Source organism: Perca flavescens, chromosome 11 (assembly GCF_004354835.1).
Source record: "Perca flavescens isolate YP-PL-M2 chromosome 11, PFLA_1.0, whole genome shotgun sequence".
Classification (NCBI taxonomy): domain Eukaryota; kingdom Metazoa; phylum Chordata; class Actinopteri; order Perciformes; family Percidae; genus Perca; species Perca flavescens.
In genome coordinates, this window is record NC_041341.1 from 12,068,026 (window position 1) to 12,093,495 (window position 25,470).

At 39.8% G+C, this 25,470-nt stretch overlaps 1 protein-coding gene across 1 annotated transcript in view; it reads right to left on the reverse strand.

The window, feature by feature from the left end:
* Positions 1-6,711: 6,711 nt before the first annotated feature.
* LOC114563832 (interleukin-1 receptor-like 1) overlaps positions 6,712-25,470 on the reverse strand; it is a 35,633-nt gene continuing 16,874 nt past the window's right edge. The window contains exons 3-13 of the mRNA XM_028590755.1: positions 24,768-24,824; positions 20,729-20,966; positions 20,420-20,600; positions 17,213-17,363; positions 12,650-12,715; positions 11,893-12,019; positions 9,408-9,556; positions 9,152-9,289; positions 8,666-8,830; positions 7,777-7,922; positions 6,712-7,382 (exon numbers count right to left, since the gene is read on the reverse strand). Of these exons, the coding sequence (XP_028446556.1) occupies positions 7,134-7,382; positions 7,777-7,922; positions 8,666-8,830; positions 9,152-9,289; positions 9,408-9,556; positions 11,893-12,019; positions 12,650-12,715; positions 17,213-17,363; positions 20,420-20,600; positions 20,729-20,966; positions 24,768-24,824 (1,667 nt within the window). The 3' untranslated portion in view covers positions 6,712-7,133. The remainder of the gene's footprint in view (positions 7,383-7,776; positions 7,923-8,665; positions 8,831-9,151; positions 9,290-9,407; positions 9,557-11,892; positions 12,020-12,649; positions 12,716-17,212; positions 17,364-20,419; positions 20,601-20,728; positions 20,967-24,767; positions 24,825-25,470) is intronic.

The window sequence follows — 25,470 nt, forward strand, 5'->3', positions numbered from 1 at the left end:
AGTCCATCCCTGGTGTGTTGTAACGTAATGCCACCGAAACAGCGACCCCCTGTAAACGTTACGAATTCAAACATGCCAGTTTGTAATATTTTGTATCATGCTGTTCTTGTCTAATCAAAGGGCAGAATGCTCTTACAAATCACAAGGTAGCAATTTGGGGGGGCAGCTCAGTCACTCCAGTCTTTGCTGGGATGCAGGGCCACCTCACCGCAGAAGACTTGCTGTGTGCGAGCCAGACTGTGCGACTGCTGCTCTGCACATTTGATGCAGGGATGTAGCTAAGAATTTGAGGACCAGGGGGCTAAGATTACATCTACAATTGTTATTTATTATTAATAAATATAAATGAATTGTTTGTTTCAATGTTTTATGAAGTTTGTGGACATACAGTAGTGGCAGTTTGTTTTTACAAGCACAGTTTTTTGAACACCAAAGTTAGGGGGGCAGCCTGGGGGGGCAAGGCCCTACAGCTCTCTTTTTTCAGCAGCAAACTTTTACAACAATTATGTGCATTCAAACTACCGCACATGTGTACCACCGGGATACATTGCTACAGATCGGAGAATATGCAAGAAACTTTATTACAGACGGAATGCTCGACACTACGCAAGCTTCACCTGCTACAGAGACCAGCACCTCAGCTGCTTGATGCCGCTCGATGCCGCTCGATGCCGCTAGCCGGGTAAGGGAACATCAAAAGCGGTATGCGGGAAAGCGGTAAAGCGGGACGAGGGCAGGAGTTCGAGCTAGGTGGAAAGCTAACCGCTCATTAGACAACAAACTGGACTACATGCAACTTCAATGAAACTCCCAACGCGAGTTCAGAGACTGCTGTGTTTTTGTGGAAACATGGTTAGCTACCAGACCTGCTAGCCTTCCAAGCGGATGCTGCTCTGTTGGGTAAGACTCGTGGAGGTGGGCTGTGTTAACACAGACACAGACTGGTGCAGAAATGGGGTGCTTGTATCCAACTAACTGCTAACCGCTGGTGGAGTTTGTGTCTGTTATATAATGCCGACCATTCTTCATTCCACACAAATTCACGCTGTGTTTATACTCTGTGTTACAGCCCACCAAGCGCTAATGCTACCAATGTGTTAGCTGAACTTTACGGAGCCTATAATGTGTGTGCACTAAATGTAGCGTGTTTCGTATGTCGTTATTATATGATGTTGTTTTTATATATTCTCAATGTGTAACACCACTTGAGCCACGGTGAAAGGTTGTTTCGTGCATATGGTTGAAATGACAAGAAAACACATTTGAGTTGACTTGACTGCCTGTTGTCTGTCTGTAACCGGTAGGCGTGGCTTGTGAGTGGACTCGTAGGGAAGCAAAGCAAGTGCATTTTTGGGAGTTGTCTTTCATCCAGCCAAAATAAATTTTCTGTTTTTTCTCAGTCTAGAAGGCACCAACTTCTAAAAACAAATCACATTTCTACTACTTAAGTGACCCAATTTAATACATATTCATCTTTCACAAACATTTATCAGAAAAGAACATCACTTCTTATAAATGCTTACATTGCAAATAAAGAATTAAGTTTTCTATCCATGCTTCACAAATAAAATTGCATGTGAAGTCAGTAGAGATGGACATTTTGCTCAAAAGGACATATAATCTTCATATAATAAATAAATATTCCAATATCTAAGATTTCAGAATAAAACTTTAACATGACTCATGTTTCTTAGTGCTGAAGTGTTGCAGCAATGATTCATAAATAACAAAATACGTAGGTGTGGAGATGAAACAGCTAAACAACCACAGCGATGCAAAAACCTTGGACTACTGTACACTCTGACATGACATGACCCGGGACCCCCCTGATTGTGGCTTGTGATGTTTCAGTCAGCTGTGTTGAGTGACTACTCCAGTCAGCTATGACATTAGGACATGTAAAACACATCGCTGAGTGACTTGTGTCAGGAGATGCACCGCTTGTTTGTGTGATGGATGCGGGCACGCCCAGCATCATGTAAACAAACCCAAACTAAAATACTTCTAATATGTCCCTGAAACAAACCAATTTCTGCTTCTTCTTCTCCTCCGGGAAAACACGGCTGTGTTGCATTGTTGTATACAAGAGTAAAATGTAGGGTACATCATATTTACACTCAAATTAGCATTGCATTGTGGGTATTTTATAGTGGACTACATAGTGAATGAAATTTACCGCAGAGAATTCAAACACCACTACAAAATGGCAAACACACTATATAGTGCACTATTTCCGTGATAGGGAACGGCTTCAAACACAGCTAAAGTGTACGTTCAGTGGGAGCAGCGCAAGACCATGGATGTATTAAGAGAAAAGGCAGCGCTGGATGGGAGAGAACAAAGTTTTGAATCACTTCAGTAACATTAGTTGTGGAACTCCAGTAAGTAGACAAGGTTATTTAAAGGTAAAATATGCAACATTTCTGCGTTAAAATGTCTAAAAACGTTGAGTTGTGTACTTACACTATCCTAAATATTTCCAGCAACGTTCAAACCCAGAGAAATCTGTTATTTAATTTTAATGACATGGGACATTTCATTTAGTCGCCTGTCAGTGGCGTCATAAAATCTTTGACCCCTCTAAACACGGGCACCCACACAATGCGTTTGATAGTAATTGTAAATCATACAATGTCACAGAAAGAATAATACTCAGTAACCTTAATACAGGTTGCTTTCTGCCACACAGCATCATTTTGTCTTTGATTACACGCCACTTACAACACAGTAATACAGCAGAGATCTCATTTATACAGTTCAATATCGACTGATCCAGCTTAACGTGCTATGTTGACAAGTAATGTTAGCGTTAGCTCATGCTAATGCTCGGTGGGGAACGTTATAAGGTTACAACATTGTTCAACACGTTCATGAAGTTATTTTAAGTATAATTGTTTTGATCAAGGTAAAGTTAACGTTAAACAGCACTGGGCTAACCCACGATTACGTTCGCCAACTAACGTTAGCATTAACATTAGCTGTATAGAGAGTAGACAAATCTAATGCTAATGTAGCCAGCTATCCCACCCTGTTTTTTCTGCCTCACTCCGCCGCTAAGGGACTTCAGTCGGGATGAGGGCGGACAACAGCCCCAGTGATACGACACATCCACAGTTAGCCAGCAGCCAGCCACTATTATACACTTAAAGAAATCTGAACCCATCCAGCACAAATTCCAGCGCCAGGTGATAACGATGCTAACAGCCATAACGGAAAGTGTAATGTTCCGTCGGTAAAACAGACCGTATCGCCCCAGGCGTCCGAGTCTGGCTGGCCACCGTGTTGTGCTGAAATTCTTCCCCCTTTAGTGTTTAGCTGTCTTCTTTACAGCCCCGAAAATACTTGGCGGCCAGTCCCAGCCACGAAGCCTCTCAGCAGGGTTGAGTAACAAACCCTTTTCCCCCCTGTGCTGAAAACATCCAACAAGTGACACTGATGTGAAATATATTGTGACATTGAGGTTTTAGCTGCTGGCTAATGTTAGCTTGCTTGCTCACTAACTGGTCAACTAGCTAGCTAATGTTAGCTTCCAATACAAATCAAATTAAGAAATTTAATTTAATTAACACTTAATTATGTGGGGGAAACTGCAGCTATTTTAACAGAATGATATGAATGATATATTTTGATAGGCAATTGTGTTAAACTACAACTCCCATAATGCCACTACACAACATCATCAAAAGTCCGTGTTTACATCCATTGTTTTGATTGAGAGACCACTAGCGGCAGAAAATTACATATTGTACGTTTAAGTCACTTTAAATATCGGATGAAGTGATTGATGGTACTGTATCATTTTAATTAATCATAAAGTAGTCATGACAAAAAAATATGATTTTTCCATGAATCCTCTATGTTTGCGATCATAACGGTACCTAGCTTGTTTGGCAGCTTGTTTAATTGCTTGTTGTATAATTAGTTAGCTAACTCCACTCAACATGCAAATAACTGGTTACATAAAATAAGCCGGTGTTCTGACGATCTATGCTGCCTTGTCGAAAAATGCTACCGTAGCGTAAATCGATAGTAGAGTCTATCGAGTTGCGCTGCCCTATCGAAATATGCTTCCTTATGTGATATATTTGCCTGCATATTTCCAAATGTGCAGGCAGGCTGAATCCCATAGAGGTATAACTCTAGTATACACTACACTACACTACAGTATTGACATCTTATGTTTATTTGAGAATATTTTGATACTCCATTATATCTTTATTGAATATTTCAGTGGTAGCATATTCTGATAGACAAATATACCCTATCAAATAATGCTCCCCCAACAGAATCATTATATATTGCACCACTACTCACTCCATGTGCACTGTCAGGAGATAAGGAGCATATTTTGATATTCTATTAAATTATATTTATTGAATATTTCAGTGGTAGCGTATTCTGATAGACAAATATACCCTATCAAAAGGTACAATGAATAAATTATTTATTAGATATTACTCTATTAACCACAGTATCGGCCGTATGTCCGACAGCAAGGTTGCATAGATTTATGGGCGGGGAATCAGACCATGCTTGTGGGTCGTGCGCATGCGCAGAACCGCTAAGTAGCACATCTCGATAGGTAGCATAAATCGACAGAACACCGGCTGGCTAGTTATCTAGCTTGCTTGCTAGGGGGTTCAGTTCAGCATCATATAAGACAAAAGAATCACTTAATTTTAAGTGAATAAAATAGCCTTGATGTAGTTGCTTGCTGCATGTGTGTCAGAGAGTTATAACAGAGTTCATGTTTCCATCTATACCTGCCTGACGTCTCCTCCCAGCGGCCACGACCCGCATCACTGCGTGATGCAAGCAGCTTTTTTTGGCATCATAGAGACAACGTTTTTGCTTCTGTGATTTTGTTCATTGAAGCTGAAGTCTTTTCCAGGTTAATCTATTCAGCATTATTAGCACAAGATAATAATACATCAGTCTATTTGCAAAAACAAAAAAACAATTCTTCCAGGAAATAATTTGGAGAAATAAGCTTCATTAACTGGATACGTGTATTCTTTGCAATGCTAATGTTGACATGTTAGATCCTGCAGTGATTTTCTCAAGATAAAGTGGTGATCTTGGTAAATAAATGTACCAAAAAGATTACCAATCAGGCTCTGTGAATCATTTTCAACTTTTTACCACATACGTTGTTATGGAGTACATTTGCAGATGTTGCCACTGGTGGCTCACATTTCTTATGGGGGACATACAGTAGCAACGGAATATGTCTCCCTCTATTGGAAAAACGCTGTAACAACAGTTACATTCAACAGACGCTTACAGTAATAGTGGCTCAACGAAATCCCCCAAAAGTTAATTCTGCTGGAGAAAATACTTGTTGTATAACGTGGGCTGGGAAAAGAGCGGTTACCTGCATTGCCATTTTGAATATGTCTGTACTTGTCAGCTCAATGAACAACAATAACGATAAGGAAACTGCAATCAACTTCTATATTTATTGTGGTTTTTTAAAATTAAATAAGATGTATGGAGAACATCAACGGCATTACATTTGTTGTCAAATCTTTAAAACAGATAAATAACAAAAATTTCCAATTTCATTGGTTCATTTTACATGGATTCATGTTTTTATATCCGTAGGAACTTTCGTATTAGCTTATGTGCAATTTAATGAACACTGGAAGAGCCTGCAGTTCTTGAATCATACATTCATTTTTTTAAAGAATAACTTACACTGTACTGTATATATGAACACATTAAATTGCTGTCTTTATCGATTATAAACTAGACATAAATGGGTAGCTTTCTAAAGTTATAAGAAAACAGTAAATACAACCACACGAACCGTCACAAAATATAAATGAAGTCTACATACAGACAGCAACTTCCAATGTGGACAAGTTGGAGCCAGCAGCAGTGTGATATTAGCACAGAGCTGAAGAGGTGAAGAGATAATTGGTTCCCAGAAACAGCAACATACTGATATGTTTAAAATAAAGGCTTTATCCTTTCATTGTTAGCAGTGGAGATCTGCAGCTCCTGCATCTCTGTAGGGCCTGAGATCAGCACCCTGGGACAGCAGGCATGAAACCACATGCCGAAGCACATGCAGGTCTGAATAATAACAGGTTACCTGCCCCAACTATTCAAACCGCAAGAAAAATCTCTCCTAAATGTCTTTTTCCAGATGTTTGAGGGAGCAGACACACTTTTTTAATTAATTACAATTATTTTATTTACTTTCTTTCTTTGTGTTTTTATATTTCACCCTCTGGGAATTTAGATCTGGGGTCAGTTTAGAAAGCAGGTTTAGTGAAAACTCTGAGTGTGTTAACCCTGAGATGAGGGAAACTCTGGGTTTTCTGTTTCAGAAAGGGAGGTTAATCAAACCTGAGAGAGAGGGGTAACTCCAGCCCGTTTCAGAAAGAGAGCTAACTCAACCTCCGAGTCAGTTACTATGGTAACTGAGTCTGAGAACCAGGTTTTCTTCAATAAACCTTGAGTTTCTCTCAGTCTCCTCCCGTTGACACAACGCTCTTAGAGGTCCTCATTCATTCATTCAGTCTGTATCAGGCACATTTTAGCGCAGTTTGTTATCTGCATGTATAAAAAAACAGTGTTGGTTTATTAACCGTGTTAGGCAGACTATAAAACGTTGTTGTTCCGAACATGGCATTTCCTTTTGTCGACTATCCCGTTGATGAAGAAGCTGTATTACTTCGTTAGTTAAACATATGACCAGTTTGTTTGTGGTTGTTGCCATAGTGAATCGTAGTATGATGGCTCCATTCATGCTGCCTTTTTATTGTGGTGGTGCACGCGCTTAACTCTGAGTAAACCTGCTCCGAGTTGAACCAACTCGACTCAGCTGTTCTGGAACCGAAAACTCAAGAGTTTCCCATCTCAGGGTAAATCAACTCAGAGATCAGGGTTAGACTCAGAATGTATGTATGCAATGACATGTCCACAGTTTAATGGAGGAATAAACTTCTTTAACCAGTAAATACACAATTCTATATGGACCTATTAGCATCATTCCTACATAGAACTGATGCCTGTGATCCCACACATCTGTGTGATGGGACTGGTGCGGTTGGAACCTTTTGTTTTGCACATGCTACATACAGTATCTGTGATTCCAGGGAGGTCAAAGCAAATCCATAAGGGTTTCAAATAATAGCAGACTGTGGACATTTTATTGCAGGTATTGCAGGCATTAGGTATCGCACTCTCTTCCAGAAGCGTGAGTTCCATGCGGCAGCGCCACACGAACCCTCTGGCCACTTAATAGGGGCGCTCTGGAGAATCAGGTGCTGCAAGCCAGCGGGAAGGTGTGTGTATCCTTGTGGCCCAGTGTCCCCCAGCTGGACCAGAATCACACTCATTTCCCTCTGGAACAACGCATGGTGGAGCCCCACCTGTATGGAAAATGATCAATAAAAAAAATGTTTTACTCACACATGGGATGTTTAGTTAGACAAATGTTTTCCCTGGAGCAGTTTAGCAGGTTCTCACACATTGAGTAAAATGATCAAATAATTCTTTGTCTAAATGATATAAAGTATGAAGGCCAATAATTGGCATGGTTGGACACAATGTGTTTGTAGCCCTAATCTTTTTAAATAAATCTTATCACTTATCACTTATCTCATTATCTTTATTACTTCATTTATTTCAAATCAAAACAGAGTGTAAATCCCTTTGGGGGATCATTAAAAGTATGCCTTCTTTTTCTAAAGTTTTATTCAAAACTACCACACTTTGCAGCTAAAAAGTAAAACATCTAATTACTGCTTGCTGTTAGACTCCTACCTGCCAGTCATACCCTCCTATCATTGAGTTGTGGGGCGAGGCAGGACATTGGTCTCTGCTCTGTAACTCTGATCCTGAACCCGGGGTGAGGATGACCATCAGCCTCCTGCTCTGCGTCATGCGCTCCTCCACTAGCTCCAGACGGTCTGTGGGGTCAGGCATAAATGCTTAACTAGTTTAAGTAGTATTTGAAAAGTGGTGCAACAAAGACATTTCAGAGTGCTCTAAAGAACCCTGTCAGAAAGGTTCAGTGTGTCGTTTCTTTACTTTGACTTAGCAGTTTTTATTTTACCAAATCTGATGGCTGTTAAGAGTCCTGTAAATGAATACTAAAACCACCATCTAAAGCAAAAGAAATGGAGGACAAAGAAATGCAAAGAGAGTTGAGCCTTCATGTTGCATAAATGGTTCTGTGAAACTATTAGAAAATTAAAACATATGTAGCACCCTGCTAAATTTGTTTTTATATTGTTCTACATGTATTTCTGTTAACAAAAATATATGGCCTGGTTCAATTATCCCTGGTATATAATAACTTTTGCATAAACATAAAGAAACCCACTTTGCCATCAAGTTTCTGAGTGAGTATGTACATTGAAAACGGTAACGATATGGACATGTATAGTTTATCTCAGTAGGCTCATTAGCTAGTGTTAGTGAATGTCTGCACAGTGTGCATCGGATGCTGCCACACGTAATACTGCAGTAGAGGTGCTCAGGACTTGCCGCTGCATGGCAGAAGAACCCGAGTTTTGCACACAAACAGAGACTCAGGACAGGTTTCTTCATCATACAGATTCCTGCTGGACACAGGGTTTAAAAAGACTGCTTTCTGAGTTACCAGGAACATTTAAAAAAAAAAAAAATAAATAAATAAATAAATTCAGACCTTCCCCGGGTATGTCATCCCTCCCGTTGATAAAGAGTCGATATCCGCATTTTTCCTCAAGGACGGAGGGCAAAACCTTGGTGATGAACTGACAGAGTGCGTCATCGGTGGCCTTGTCCATGCTCTGCATGTGGTAGACCACGTAGGCATCATACACCTTGCCATCTGGGAAATACAAATAAATTCATGGAAGCTTGAGTAGCTTTAAAAAAATCTTTCTTATTAGGTCATTATGAGCCAATGCAGCCTTGTCACCATACCCTGCCCTCAATGGTTGTTGTGAACCTAAGTGTGATTGTGGAGCAAAGACTTTGGAAAAGTAATGCTCAGTGAAACTACCCTGGGAAAGCAAAGGCTAAAAAAACATTAGCTGCGTGTTAGTTTTACTCAAACGTGATTCAACTCTTCTATACGGCTTTTTATACCTTGACTTCTAAATCCTCTACTGATTTAATAAAAAAAAAAAAAAAAAAAAAAATTTCTTACCTTTATTGTAACTGCTTAATGGGAAGTAGGATCTGAAGAAGAGAGTGAGGTCGATAGCGAAGCACTTGACCAGCACGGCGGCCAACACAACGAACAACAGCACACACACTGCTCCAATGACCAGTGGGATTATTGACTCTGGAAAACAAACGTGCAAATCGAAGTTTGAAGTGTGTGTGTGTGTCTGTGTGTGTGTGTGTGTGTGGGGGGGGGGCCAAGCCTGATAGTCATACTCATCTGTGATCCCGTCACTGACCTCTCCGCTTAAGAGTTAAAGTGGCAGACACTTTTCCGAAAAGGCCTTTGCCGATGCATTTAAACTCAGTTTTGAAATCTTTAGCAGACACTTTTTCGATGGTCAGGATTGCAGTGGAGCTGGTTTTCCTTGAAGTGTTCTCAGTGACGCTACAAAACAGAGTTTGGTGCATTAAAGATTAGGAGACATAAGTCATAATTTATTACAAAGGCTGAAGTGTTAGTGTTTGGCATTAAACCAGGGCAAGAAAATACACACAATTTAAATTTTAGATTTTCAATAATTTTATAGTTGCAGAAAAGTTTTTAGACACACACTGGGGATAGCAATGTCAGACTGGAGCATCTTAAATGTATAGGATGTAAAGCCATTTTGAACAGACATTGAATGCTGGATATACCAAACTAACTTTTCTTCGCTTTCCTGGAGAACGAGCGGATAGCTGAAAGGAACATCGCAACTGTTATGTCTCTCTCTCTCTCTCTCTCTCTCTCTCTCTCTCTCTCTCTCTCTCTCTCTCTCTGTGCGCGCGTGCACACACACAGTCCTGTTCTGGTGGTTGATTACAGGGATTAAAGTTCTCCGTCGCTACCACAGATTTCTGTCAATTTGACTTTAGAAATGCCATATGGGGGTGGGGTGGGGGTTGGAGGGGGATAAGGGGAGAGGAAAAACAAGCATCAGAATTAAGCAACACTTTATTATGCTTTTGTTGTATTTTCAATGATGATGTAATCAGCCTAAGGTTTCTTTTTTTTTTTTTTTTTGTCAAGATGCTTCCTCCCCAATGTATGAATGATTGTAAGAAAATAAATAAATAATTGATCACAAAAGAAATGCCATATCTGAGATTGATGCAGGTCCGATGAGGAAAAAAAATTTGTATGGGGGGTGTAGCCTATTATTGTTACAGTTTTTAATCAATGCTAACGTTATGTGTAAAGCGATGCACAGTGTTCCCGTGGGTTCTTAAGTCTTAAAGGAGCTCTAAGTGATGTGACGCGTTTTTTATGCTACAACATTTTTCGTCACATACAGCAAACCTCTCCTCACTATCCGCTAGCTGCCGGTCCCCTGAACACACTGTAAAAAAACACGGTCTCTGAAGACAGCCCAGGCTCCACAAACGGCAACAAAAACAAACTGCGCCAACCAATACATGTAACGGCGTTACGTATTCAGAATACAAATTATGAGTAACTGTATTCTGTTACAGTTACAATTTAAATAGTTTGTATGTATAATACAGTTACATTGTTAAAATCAATGGATTACATGACAATACTTCTCCGTTTCACGAGTTTATTCACTCTGAATAAACTTAATGCATTTTCCAGAAGCCCCGATATGAAATAGAAAAAATAGCTATTTGCGTGATCAGTCACAATGGAGTCGGAACCGGCACGACAGAGCCAGGGCAGCAATAAGTTTCTATCTTGGAAATTCCAACAGCATTTCACATTAAAGAACGAACAGGGAGAATGAAATACAGCTAACTGTGCCGTGCAGCCTCTGCTTGCCAGCAACCAACCTTCTTTCAGCGTCCAAATTACTCCACCTCCAACCTGAAGAAGCATCGTAAAGTAAGTTATTTTTTAATTAGCCAAGGGTAGTCGTCTGCTGTAGTTTTACTGGTCACCTTGCTATTTTAACATTGACGTGCGACTTTACATTCTCCTAGGTGCCGATTTACTAGCTCCAGCGCCGTTTAAAGACTATAGCCCCGTTTGACATGCTAGCTAACGTTAGCTAAAATTAGCTTGTGGTAGCTTAGACTGCAGTTCGATTTTTGTAGTAGGCTATGCAGTTCGGGACTACCAATACAATAATCTATCTGCTTGTTCAGGTACACATTCAGCTAGTTGGAATAAAAAGAACACACCATTATAGGCCTGTTTAGTAAGCTGGATGTGATAGCCGCATTCCTACACCTATAAAACGCAATTCAATGTGGAAGTAATCTTGAAGTAATCCAATTATTCAGAATACGTTACTCAGATTGAGTAACAAACAGTGTTCCAGCCAATAACCGACAAGAAGGAGCTGGTTGAGCCATCACTGCAGCAGCGTTAGCACGTAGGCTACTTCCACAATGCGTATTCATGACTCAACCAGCTCCTATTCTAAAATTGTTGTGATCGCGAAATCCTGGAGGGACTGTATAGTAGTACGATGTTACTCTGTCACGTAGAAGTAGTCTACACTGAGTTGCATATTAAGTGGTTTGGGGTCCTTCTGTAAGTAATTTTGGGGTACAGTTTGGTTTTGAAGAATTCTACAAGCAACAATACCACAGGCCAAGCAATCGGGCCGTTCCAAGCAGCCATATTTTCAACAGGGACTGTACTAGTATTACAAAAATGTGGAATAAGACAAATAATAACGGCCACATTTTTGTAGTGACAATTTTTCACACATTTCACATATCATGTTGTGACATTTTTCTTCTTGAATAAAGTTCAGTTCTGCTTTTGATGAGGCTTACGTTTTGGTGGTTTGATTGTATCCATTGATCGGGCAGAAAGGGATTCCATCAACCATCCAGCTAGCATTGCAGTCACTTATCTTGGTAGTCCCACAGTAAACTGAGCACTTCAGCTTGATCCCAACGCCTGGTAGAACAAGTGTTCATATCATAACTAGTTAAGTTATTCATGAATATTTCTGGGTGAGCAGGATTGTCGTGCACTTGAAAAGACTTTCATTTGTTAGAAACATTCATGTTCTGCAGACGATAAATCCTGCTGACTTTAGTGAAATGTCTCAACAACTACTGGATAAATTGCCGTGTAATTTGGTATAGACATTCATGTTCCTCAAAAGATGAATTGTAATGTCTCCTTAACTGTATTTTAGATGAACTGCTTGTCTTGACTTCAGTGGAGATGTCAGTCTAAAATCCTCTGGGTACAAGTAGGTGCCTTTCTGATTTTGGAATTAAGTATTTTACGAAACTCAACATATAAATAATAAATAAAACTCCAATACAGATAATCTGCAAACTGCCAAAAAACGGCCCGATAATCGACCTGGGCCAATAATCGGTTTATCCTTAATCTCTATTAACATTTACCAAAATACCTAACAATTCTTGTTAGATTAAACAAAAATACAGCACAATTCTAACAGTTCACAGATATGTCACTGAAAAAGTAAGGTGTAAGTGGTTTAGTGAGTACTGGAATTGTTGTATTTGCAGTGTTATGACATCATTGTGGTATTATTAGGGGAAGTTTTCCTACCTTCATCAGCCAACTGCTCCTTGTTCTTCGGAGAGATGATCTCTAAGTCACGGTAGGCAACTTTATCTGCAAGGCAAGCAGAAACAAAACAACGATGAGTCTTCCTTTCCGTTCTCTTCTTTAGGACACATGTCAAAGATCACATTCCAATATTATGACCCTAATCAATCGTTTCCTTACCTGATGCACACACAAAAAATAGTTAAAACTCTTAAATGCTGTTGTCTTAACACAAGGGATCTACAAAATATTTCTAATCACTTTTTAATCTATATTGTCAGTCTATAACTCAACATACTACATTTATCAACTTTTAATTGTGAAATGTTGCATTCAGGGTGTTTTCCAACGCTGGGGTTTATTTTATAGAGAACATTGGTGGTTTGTTGCAAAATCCACAGAGACTGCAACAACACTGTTGTAGTCAAATTTGTGCAAAAATATGACTTCCTGTTCTGTCTAAATTTTGAAGCCTAAGTACATAAACAAACATTTTGGAGCATTGAACCCTAACACTGGACTGGATGCACTGGCTGAATCAGTGGCTATTAGCATTGGTTTTTCACCCTGTAGCTTAGGCGAGTATCTTACTTCGATGAAACCCACAAACAATCATGCTGATAGGTGGTTACTAAGATTTTAACCTTATAAACTATATATATATATATATATATATATATATATATATATATATATATATATATATATATAAATAAAGGGATGCACCCAATATTCGGCCACCGAAAATTTCGGCTGAAATACTTTATATGGCGTTAGAATCATGCCAAAACCTCACACACACACACACACACACACACACAAAGCGTGTTTTACTCACGCCCAACGATTCACAAACAAACTCAGTGTGGTTTGCAAATACAAAACATCATTCACAAACTAATGCATTTTTTTCTGCAAATAAGAAACCTACCTATCAAACAAATACAGTATGTTTTACACATACAATTCAATTTTTTCAATTCAATTTTATTTATAGTATCAAATCATAACAAAAGTTATCTCGAAACACTTTACAGATAGAGTAGGTCTAGACCACACTCTATAAATTCCAAAACCCCAACAATTACAGTAATTCCCTCAAGAGCAAGCATTAGCACAAAGAAACCTATTTCTTCAATGACAAAAAATATCCTGCAAGTACAAACTAAAATCTTTCAAGTACAAAAAAAAAATCCTTCAAGTACAAAACAAATTCTACAAGTACAAAAAAAACAAATCCTTCAAGTAAAAAAAAAAAATCCTACAAGTACAAAAAAAATTCTACAAGTACGAAAAACTGTCACGTGACTTTTGGCACTTATTTTCCGCCTTGCTGATCCACACATAAATGCCCTCAGATCCACACACAAATGCAGGTACATTTTCTAACAAATGTCCTGTAATTTGCACTCCACAACAGCAGGTGGCGCTGTTAAGTCAATTTAAGCCTGCCAGGACCATAGATATATACCCGCGGATTTTTTTAAACGTTATTACGGTGCATAACTTACTGGAACAAAGCTGAAGCAACGTGTTGTTGCTGGTGACAAAACCACTGATTATATATATGTATATTGAAGCGATGCTGGCGTTAAAGACCCGCTGATCGTTGTCTGATTCTCTGAAATGAATGCCGGTATTGCATTGTGGGAAATCGGCTTTGCATGCGCCCAACTCTGATCATATCTGTTCTGTCTTACAGCATACTGTAATATTTCACTAGTAATAAGACCAAAATAATATTATTAAAGTAGAGAAATGCATACTATGATAATATCTACATATATGTTGTTAGATGTAGTATTATAGTTTAAAAAATATCAAAACAACAAAGCAGCTTCCCTGGCCGAAATAGACCGGAACAGGATCTGTTCGGACCAATCAGATTGTCGGACAGATGATCAACAGTAACAGAATCAATCACGTCACCAAAGAACGCTTGGGTTGAATTTGTTGAGATGTGTAGATTCCACCATCGCGTCTGTTAAAGACGATATCGACAGCGCATTCATTTTAAAATCCTCAGCGGAGGAGCCTCAACAACTGCCCGAAAGCATGGTAGGGCTATATGGTGGAGAGACATAGAGAGAGACTGAAGAGAGGGACCGCCGGCGCTAGAACAAAGCCGTGAATCAGAGAAATAAAACGTGTTTTCGCCGATTCATCTCTAGAAACGCAACTGTAGCAAGCATGTCACTATAATTAACGTTATCCACATTTATACTTACACGCAACAAATGATATATCCAGCTTCAAAAAGGTCTAAAAGTCGGAAGTTAGAACGAATGCATTGTGCAAAGAGTGGTTGCTATGGAGACGATACACAGTGTTGAGTTCTGTTGACAGTTGAGTTGAGTTCTGTTGCTCTGATTGGTTGTAGGTCTATCCAATGAATGCAGAGGCATTTTTTTTCCTGGTTCGGTTGGAACACTCCCCATAATCAAAGCCCAATACATGGGTTTCAAGGCAACATCATCACTGCTTGCGCACGCAACCGGGGGGCAGAAAGAAGACGTGTTTTGTGTAGCTAGCTAGCTAGTAGCGGCATAGCGTAAGTCAAAATGCCAAGGAGTTGTTGCGTAGTTAATTGTACAAACAGAGCCAGTGATGGGTGCCTGATGTTTAACATACCTAGGGGGAAGCATGCTTTTGCCAAAAACTGGCAGAGGTTATGGCTTCAAGCCATAAGAGGGGCAGATTGGGGTCATATGCAAGAGTCAGGCTCCCATTGTATCAATCAGAAAAGTTGCAGCTTGTTGTGGTTCAGCTCAGTGATATCTACCTGTCAGGGCTGTGGTACTCGAGTCCGGACCATAGACAATTAAAGGTCCAGACTCGAGACAAGTTTAGACAGCTAGCTAAAGCTACACCGATGTTTTGCTAACGTTAGCGCAACAGTGTTAGCCTAGCCTACTAGGTAAATATTACGACTGCCTTCGGAGTTTACTATATCTGCGTCCACTTTGATAACATAGGACCTGTGGCGTTAGTGCTCCTTTTGTACATAACTTTATTGAATGAAATATTAAGCTTCGCTCCTCTGAGATGGGTGGGTTTTTGTTACGTTACATACAAAGCTAACTGGCTATAGTTAGCCTACATTAGCTAGCGAACATTAGCTAATGTTGCCAAGACAGTGGCAGTAGAGCTTTGGCGAGCTAACCAAGACAGTGTTGTCGCCCTCTCCATTTAGAATGTTTATGTTTAAAACTGTGAAATGGTCTGACTGAAGTCTTAGTATTATCTAATGGTATGAACAAACCGCTAGGAAACCCATGGATGATTTTGGCCTATTGAGAATGTGGAGATGACGTCACTACACAGCGCCCCGCCCCCTTCCGCCATTATGGGAGGCTACCCGCCAGAACCGTTCATTGTTTGTGTTGGTAACAGAGGAGGTTGTTGCAATTCCTCACTATTTTTAAATGCCTGGAAACCACTGCTTTGTAAAAAAAAATGCTCCAGTGTCTCACACGATTGTCGTGGAAACCATCGGAACCATGTGTTAAAGTCTTTTTGTTTCTCTACATGGAAAAAGCATGAAGTAGAACATATCTCTGATGTGGCAAGGAGACATCGGATTTCTTGGTTGGCTGCAATTAGAAGAAAGGACCTTTCTCTGGTCCAGCTCAGAGACACCGCACTGACTGTAAAGGATCCCTACAGAGATAGACCTTTTAGTTAAAGAGTAAGATGCTTTTAGTTTAACATGAAACAGCCCCGAAATCACCATCACCAAACTCCACCAGACTCCATGTAAATAATCAGGACTTTTAGCGTGTATAGAGCCAGCATATCTCCACCAGACTCCATGTAAATAATCAGGACTTTTAGCTTGTATAGAGCCTGCATATTTTCACATGTAAATGGGTGAATTAAGGGTTTATTTCAACCAAACCAGAGTGGTGATTGTTGGAACAGTGGAAATATGAACCAAGATGGTTTTTGGTTGTTTTATTTAGTTTTTGTCCACTTTGAATGAAGTGTGTTTTACGATGATAAAAGTCCTGATTATTTACATGGAGTCTGGTGGAGTTTGGTGATGGTGATTTCATGTTAATCTAAAAGGTCTATCTCTGTAGGGATCCTTTACATAATGTCACACACTTAGAATAATAATCTGAGTCTGTCAGCGGCAACAACTGAACTTTTAGTGGATGCTAACTGATTAATATACTGGACCAGTTTCAGAGGTTGTTGTTCCTATCAGTTTGTCTCTGTAAGGGCCCTTTTCTTTCGCTGCTTTCTTCTTAATTTTCTTGTAATTTCTCTGTTTAAATCATGGATGTATTAAGAGAACATAACGCCATAATGATAATTCCTTGAGCCGTCTTTCCAGCTCCGTGTCTGTGTCGCTCTGACACTGTTGCCCCTGGCAACCGATAGCGTTGGATCCCAAAATGGTGGACAGGATCAGACACTTCCCAAATCGTGACGTATGTCCTCATTCTCAATACGTCATCAGTTAACAGGTAGCCTAAGTTAACTAACAAGCTCCTGAACTCATTTTGATTCTTACTACCCAAACTAAAGGCTTAAAAAAACCTGAAAATGATCTCTCACCTTCAACCTTTAGCTCCTTGGAGGCTGACGAGTTGTACTCCTTGCCGTTGTATGTCCAGGTACAAATGCACGTGTAGATTCCCTCGTCATCTTTGCTAGCATTATCAATCCAAAGAGCATCTTGATGGTGACCTTGAAGGGCTTTGTTGTCCTGCATTGTTGTTTTTTTTGTTGAAAATAAGATTTTACACACTGTTTTGAGGCCTTGGCAATTCATGTCTATAGCATGTTGGAATAAACTGAATGGTTTTACAAAAAGAAAGAAAACTAATATCACCCTGAATGTAAATGTTGTGCAATTTAGCATACCCAAAATATATTAGTTTTTTCCAACATCTTTTTTCAAAACTCTACAGACAATCCCAAAACTGCACACACAAAATGCCTCACATCTTCAAAATGAAACCCTGTATTCAAAATGCCATGAACACATCTCAAAATGAAGCATCTGCATCAAAAGGCAAACACTTTTTTCATAATAGTAAATGTTTGGATAAACCACGTACACACTGTTCTAAATCTAAAGCTCTTTTGTCTTTCATAGGCCTATATCTACATTTACAATGTTCTAGAGTGAAAGTAATCTGCTGAGAGTGGTTGAAAAGTTACAGAAAATATTTATTGGAAAACATTACGTTTGTAAGAGTAGCACAGTGTAGAGCTGTAATCGGGCCTTAAAAGTACGGCCCGAAAAGGCCTGAGCCCGACAGAGTTCGGCCAGAGCCCGAGCCGTACATTTTGATTGACAGCTTTTTAAAAGCCCGAACCCGTTTACAGCCCAATTGTAAAGGCCGTCTATCAGCATTATTAGAGTGTCGGAGAGAGAAAGAAAAAAGAGACTGCGCCGCACGCACACAGCTTTGTCTTTCGTAAAAAATTAGTCATTTATAAATTTTTTAACATCATTTATTCATGAATAACGGAGGCAATAGGCCACTTGGAAGTTGGAACATAGAAATGAATTAAGTCCTCCAGAGACCAGCCTCCGTTTCACCTCCTCAGGATCCATTTTCACGCTAATCGAAACGCATCACCTGACCGCTCATATACCATGCTGCCCGAAGCGCAAGCCCGAGCCCGTCAAAAATAATAGAAATTAAGCCCAAACCCGACCAAACCCGTTAGGTCCCGTCGGGTTCGGGCAAAGATCTTCAGCTCTAGCACAGTGTTGTATACAGTAGCGTGAAGCAAGAAAACAAAACTACAAACCGTAAACCAAAGGTATCATTTTTAGAATAAAGAATATATGTGCGTTTGTGGATGCTTGTGTGTCAGGGATATGACTGTAAAGCCTATTCAAGATGGGCTTCTCTCATGGTCAGTCTGTGGTTGATCACATGATGAATAAGTGTGGCCCTGATCTCAGAGATGGCTCTCCTTTCTCTCCTCCACACCACCACCTCCTCCTCGTTGTCATCCTCTGTCTATCCCTCCTCCCCTTGCTCTCTATTAGTGGCATCCATTGTTCAAAACAGGTAATCCTATAGGCCTATACTAAAGCAGTGATTGGGTATTGTTCAGTTAAGCATAATGTGTTTGCACATGTGAGGAGCGTTTGTGTGCCCTGGTAAATAAGTGTAGCATTTTGATTGGTTGTGTTTGGAAAAAAAAAAAGTCACTTCCTGTTAGATTTTTGTGTCTTAGCTAGATAATTGTGTGTAGTGTTTTGAAAAAAGTGTTTTATGCAATTGAAAACTGAGTGAAAGGCTGAGAAATAGCTTATGACATATTATATCGTGTGACATGAAAAGATTTTGTGTGTAAGCAGTTGGAAAAAACTGTAAATAATAATGTAATAAAAATGTATAATTATTGATTACTTTTCAATCCAATTTGCCTTCTAAAACGATGTTAAATAAAGCATAAATTTATTAACCATTTCCTACAAGCCCACTGATATGTAACTGGTATTTCCTCAAAGATTCCTAGGAAGAACAACTTACTTGGTACTATCATGGAAAAGAGATAGTGTCTAGTTGGTATACTCAGGAAGTAACCCTAATGATGTAGGCGTTAACAAAGAATAAAGAAGAGCACAGCTGTTCTGAACATTGACTACAGGAAGTAAAGCTTACAAGCTCAGCCAATGTGTTATGCATTTGAGTCCATGCTACTCTTAACAGAACTGTTGGTTCTCTATTCTACTACTACTTAGGGCTGCACGATAAGAGAAAACTATCTTATTGCAATTTTTTTTACATAGGCATACTGTGATTGCGATATGATTCACGATATTCAAGGGAATGATAATTTTTGTATCATTCGCATTTTCATTGAAAAAAATAAAAATTAACTGATTATATTGTGATTTTTTGCGAGGATCTGTATCAATCAAAGATTCTTAAGTCTGTAGGATAGGATTTTTAGGTTGGGAGGTCACTGCAGCACCACAATACTTAATTCAGAATGCTTTGACACATATTGTATTTTGCCTTTAGCAAATATTGCGCCCCCTCTGCGATTTGAATATTGCACTAGTGATTAATTAAAATTGTGATTAATTGTGCAGCCCTACTACTACTACTACATGTATTTTAACTTGTGCTGTCAAACAATTAAAATATTTAATCGCGATTAATCGCATTAATGTCATAGTTAACTCGCAATTAATCGAACATTTTTATCTATTTTAAATGTCCCTTGATTTCTTTTTGTCCCATTATTTTTTTTTCTCATTTTAATGCCCTTATCAACATGGAAAAGTGCGACTTGCTTTGTGCTTTTGTCGCCTGGCTTTGACGAGGGAGCAGAGAATTGGCATCAGCTGTGTGCTTGGTCATCAAGTGGTATTTCAGACTGGACGTGCTGCGATGATAGCTCAGTTCACAACGACAAAACACACAGATCACTTTGGTCTTGTCAATGGAACCATTTGGCAACTTTTTAAAAGTGAACTTTCCATTCAGAATCTTATTGCCATCCATTTCTGCATCTCACGCTCGCCATCCACTCAAAACGTAACGTTAGCCTACTACTCTTTGGCCGGCTCGTAAACCCAAACAAGTGTGTGCGGCATGCCTGTTGTTTTGTTTCCGGTCTAGCTAGATCCGTTGTTGTAGTTTTTAACGTTACTAGTTGTTGCAACAGCATGTGAAAAAAAACAACAAAGTTTGCTAGGCCAAAAAGAACGTTAATCTCGCGATAAAAAAATTGACACCATATATAATACATTTTTACATCACACTTTGTCACTGTAGTCACACGTACCTTGTTCCACCTGAATTTTCCTTTCAACCTTTGACATGTTTTCTTGACAGGATCTGGACATGGGATCATTTTGTTCATGTCTGAGTTTTTGATTTCTCCGTAGTTCATCATATGGCTTGAGTTGACGACGTTAACTTCTACATCATATTTGTAACACTTTCCTGATGATGGGTCTGTTTCCCTGGAGAAGAAGCAATGGTTTTCTGTGATTCAGATCAAGGGCTGTATTAACAGATCATTAGGTAGAGTTACCAAAAGATAATGAATTTGAACTCCGTTGCCAAAACGTGTAGACAGAAGTATCCTTACCAGGCAGTGTAATTGCCAGAGTTCTCAGGGAGGAGGTTTAAGAAAAAGAGTGCTTCACCGTGGTAATGTACATTCTTGTTCTTGTCAGTGGGGATTTTCTCAGTCTCATTTTTGTACCATTTGATATCTTCATCAGAGAGGCCGCTTGCCACATCGTAAGGCTCTAAATAAAATGCCTCCCCTTCCAACAGGGTGTATGACTTCTTGTCCATCTTTTGGTATTTGGGCTCGGCTGTCCCTGAAAATGTGAGAGAAGATGATAGAAATAATGGTGATAAACACAATATTATGAATTCCTGGTTATGTAAAAAATACCAATCTTGAATAGGTTCAAATAGAACAAATGAATAAAAGTAAACTGATTAATTTTAACCTTAACGTAGTAAATAAAACTACATCACATTCTCCATTCTGTGTGTGTGTGTGTAATTACGTCATGTACGTACGCACGGAAGTGAAGTAACAAATGTACTTTTTTCTACACCTAACAAAGTACTTTTTGTGCCTATTCCTAACCAAACTGTGACTATTTTAACATGTCTAAAACCGCAACCGTTACGTTTAGATATGAAGACAGAAAACACTCCTGTGGGTCTTGTTTCCTGCCACTGCTAGGGACGCTTATTTATGTAAATGGCCTGTATTTATATTTAGCTTTTTTTACTGAAAGCGCTTTCACATAGTACAGGAACCATTTACCATGCACACACATTCATATACTGTGGCCGAGGCTGCCATACAAGGTGCCACCTGCTAATCAGATAAACATTCGCACACATTCATACACCGATGGCGCAGCATCGGGAGAAATTCGGAGTTCAGAGCCAGGGATCAAACCACCAACGCTCCGATTAGTAGGCGAACGCGCTACCATCTGAGCCACAGCCGCCCCCTTATAAAATGTTCTTATGCGTATTAGAGGGTAGGAAAAACAACCTATGGCCAGACTGATCTCATAAAGTGGCGTATGACACGGCAATTCATATGCCATTATTGGCGTGTTATCAAAACGCTTTTTAGTGTGTTTATCAACGCCGTTTGGCCTCCATTGACATACATTACCTTGTGATTGCGTGTGAATTCACGCCGTATCAAGTAGTATAAAAGGGCGAAAATCCCCATAGGGAGTTTGGTCGGGGTGGTGGATGGGTAAAACACAGGACTTTCACCCAACAGACCGGGGATCGTGTTCCGCATGTCACGTTTCCTTTGTGTGTCCCGCGTGTCATGTTTCCTAACCCAACCCATTCGCCGTGATGCTAATTCCTCGAGCCGTCTTTCCTACTCCGTCTCTGTGCCGCTCATACACTGTTGACCCTGGCAACCAATAGCATTCTTGGTGGGCGGGCTCAGACACCTCCCAAATTGTAACATGACAGCAAGCTACCATGACGTATGTCCTCATTGTAAATACGGCGTAGACCTACGTGGATAACTCAAAATGCGTACAGATAACACGCCACTTGGCGTGTATGTTTACGCGAAGTCATGATGTCATGTTGCTATGGCAGACCTCACAGAAATAATGACAAAACTTGTAATTACAGACAGGATAAACTGTATTAGTATGTATAAGTATATTTAGTTCTATTGTATTTAGATGTATGCTGTATTAAAGGATACGGCTGGCTTTATTCAAATTTGTTTTGACAACAAATCCCATGAAAGGAACCAACCAATAATGTGTTACTGCTAATTTCCACTGGTTGCGGAACATATGCGGATCCAATAGGTCAATAGGTTTCCATTAAAGTCAATGGCCCTCATTTATGAAACGTGCGTACGACCTAAAACAGTCGTACGACTGGCGTACACCGATTCCTACGCAAAGCTCGGCATTTATCAATTTGGACGTGAGCGTAGGCTGCGATAAAATCTCACGTCTGGTCTGAACTTGTGTACGCAAGTTTCTGAGTCAGCGTGGCCTTGCAGTGCAGCATATAATCAGTTTAACAGGAGAAGGAGAAGTCATCAGTTGATCACTTATCAGCAATGGCAGATCTGGCTCTTTTAGAAGACCTCTATGAGCCGGTACAATAGTGCACACGTACGCACACGTGCCACGGTGGAGCGCTTTGATTGTTTAAGGGCAGATGGCTCGCATCAGTGGGGGGGACCCTATACACGGCAGAAAAAGTCTGCAACATTGTTTAATTTCTATGTCGTGAACAATTTATTTCTGCCATTGACCGAGTTATTTCGGCTTGTTTTCCCAGCCCCTCTGCTGTCAGGAGACCGGGTCGGGGTGGTGGTCCAGCACGGGGGGGCGGAGGACACGCGCTCTCCCTCAGCTGTTGCCTCATTCTGACTCATGAAAAAAAAAAAAAAACACGAGTAAAATTTATTATATAAAAAAGTTTATTTAAATATAGGTACACCATGTAGGCCTAAGATATTGCAATATAAGCCTGTATATTACTATTAGGACTATAGAAAATGCGTCAAGGATGTATAAATTAAATTGGCTAAACTTCAGCTGGAGTCCGATTTACTACGGCAACACTGTTGACCGCATCAGTGATCTCTTTCCATTCCGCATTCTTTCTACAGCCTTTAATAACGGTTTTCAGGCTGCCAAAAAGTACACTCGTTAGTGCAAATGAACCAGAGATATCAGGGTTTCAATCTCCAGCTCTGAAAAGTGCCGCTTCTCAGCCGGATTACGTCTCGCCATGTCGTAAATTGTAGGGGCGAAGCCTCAAAACCGAGAATATATTGGGGCGTGATATTTAAATTACGATCGTTTCCAGCCGCTGCATTTATCAATGTACGACCATTCTTACGCTCTGATTGGTGTGATACGAACGTTTGATGAATCACACGTGAAGCCTTTCGTAAGATGATATCTGCACTCATATCTGCGCTGGTTTCTACAATAGGTTGATAAATGAGGGCCATTGTGTGTATTTCCACTGACTGCAGAACGGCTGCGTTGCGACTCCAGCACAGCTCCGGCAGTCCGCAGCCCTCTGGAGCAGATACGCAGAGCTTCTATTTTTGCCGTGTGCAATTCAGCACACGGCAGATAGTGCGGGACAGGAAGTTGAGCACATAAACAAAATAAATATCCAGTTAATTTTCACCGTGCTTACGGCGGATCATATTTCCCTGCACTACACCTTGAGAACACAGCACATAGTTGTTTCCCCTCTACTGTTCTGGATGGAAACAAACTGTTGTTGGTTTTGTGGTTCTATTCTACGTGAATTCGTGAGATCTCGTGGGTCCTCGTGACTACAGCTGTCAGTCATGTCCGCAGCCGTGCCGCAACAAATCCGGACTTGGTGGGCATCAAAAGCTTTACATAACATAAAGGCTTGCAACTGTCTTGCTTCTTGTAGTTCAATACTAGTACTAGCACAATATTTACTGCTGGTGATTTGTACATGCATGCAAGTCTAGTATGCAGTTTGCAAGATTAAAAGCAACCATAAAAAATGTGCTGAAGGCCATCTTTTACAGTCTCAATGTATATTTAACTTAAATATATATTAACTCTTCAATCTAAATAAATTAACATAATCCTCTCAAAACAATGAAAACAGCAGATTTTTTAAATTAGCTGCACATATGCCAACAAGAAAATAAAGTGGACATGTAAAATGGAATTTAGAACGATAGATTTTTGTGTGTGCAAGCTTCTCAAATAAATTGCCCTTCATGATTGGAATAATAAAGTCTGTATCTATAGATGTCATTCCATAATTCTATCTAAATGAACATATCAAACTGGATTATATTAATATTGTCTGTATCTTACATGCAGGCTCAGGTAAGCTACTCACTGTTTCCAACTGTCCCCAACTGTCCATCATCCAGTATATTGTTATTTTTTATTTTATTTCATAATGATCATTATGTGAAAAAATAATTGTTATTAATGTGTTTAAATTTCATTCATTTCATTTCATAATGACTGTCATTAATACATATTTTCTTTTCTTTTTTGTAATGGTAAAAAGAGCAAGAGAGACAGAAATCCCCACAGACTTCCTGCAATGATGCTAACTGGCATGTCATTGAACACAATGTTGCTCACCTTCTTCACTGGGACAGGGAGGGCCACAGTTAGGAGGACACTTTGTTGTATTCTCTCCTATTTGAAGAGGTTATGGAGGGAAAAAAAAACTTTTATTATTGATTTTTATTTGATTATTATTACTACTACTACTATTACTACTACTACTACTACAGGTAACGTTTAATATAATACACAGTTGGGAAGGCAAAGACATTTCTCTGTTCTCAGCAGAGGTGGACATTACCGCTGCAGTGTTTACCATTGCACTTTAGCCTAGCAGCTAGCGGAGTTTCCTTCTGTTTATAGATTAATCCTGACGGTTAAATTTCAGCCTGCATGCACGTTTTGTAGCCTAAACAGAGCAGCTCATGTTGGTAGTGAGAGCAACAAATTGGCGGAGTGCCTAGTTGCCCTCTCTGCTCTCTGTCTGCTCAGCTGCTAGACCGCTGTGCTGCGAAGTGTCTGCACTTGCCATTGTCAGCTAACAATTACTTTATTTTTAACTTTATTGACAATAGAGCTTTCTGAACTGTCTGTGGCAAGATCAACGGAGAGGAGAAAAGGCAATGCGGCCTTAAAGGGAAACTTCACCGATTAGCATTAAGCTTTGTATCAGTAGAACCCCGGTAGTATTTTTGAATGATCTCTGTATTGAGGGTCTGGAAAAAAACCTCAGCTGAAGCAAAATGACGATTTTTGCGTCATCTGAGGCTTTTTTGCC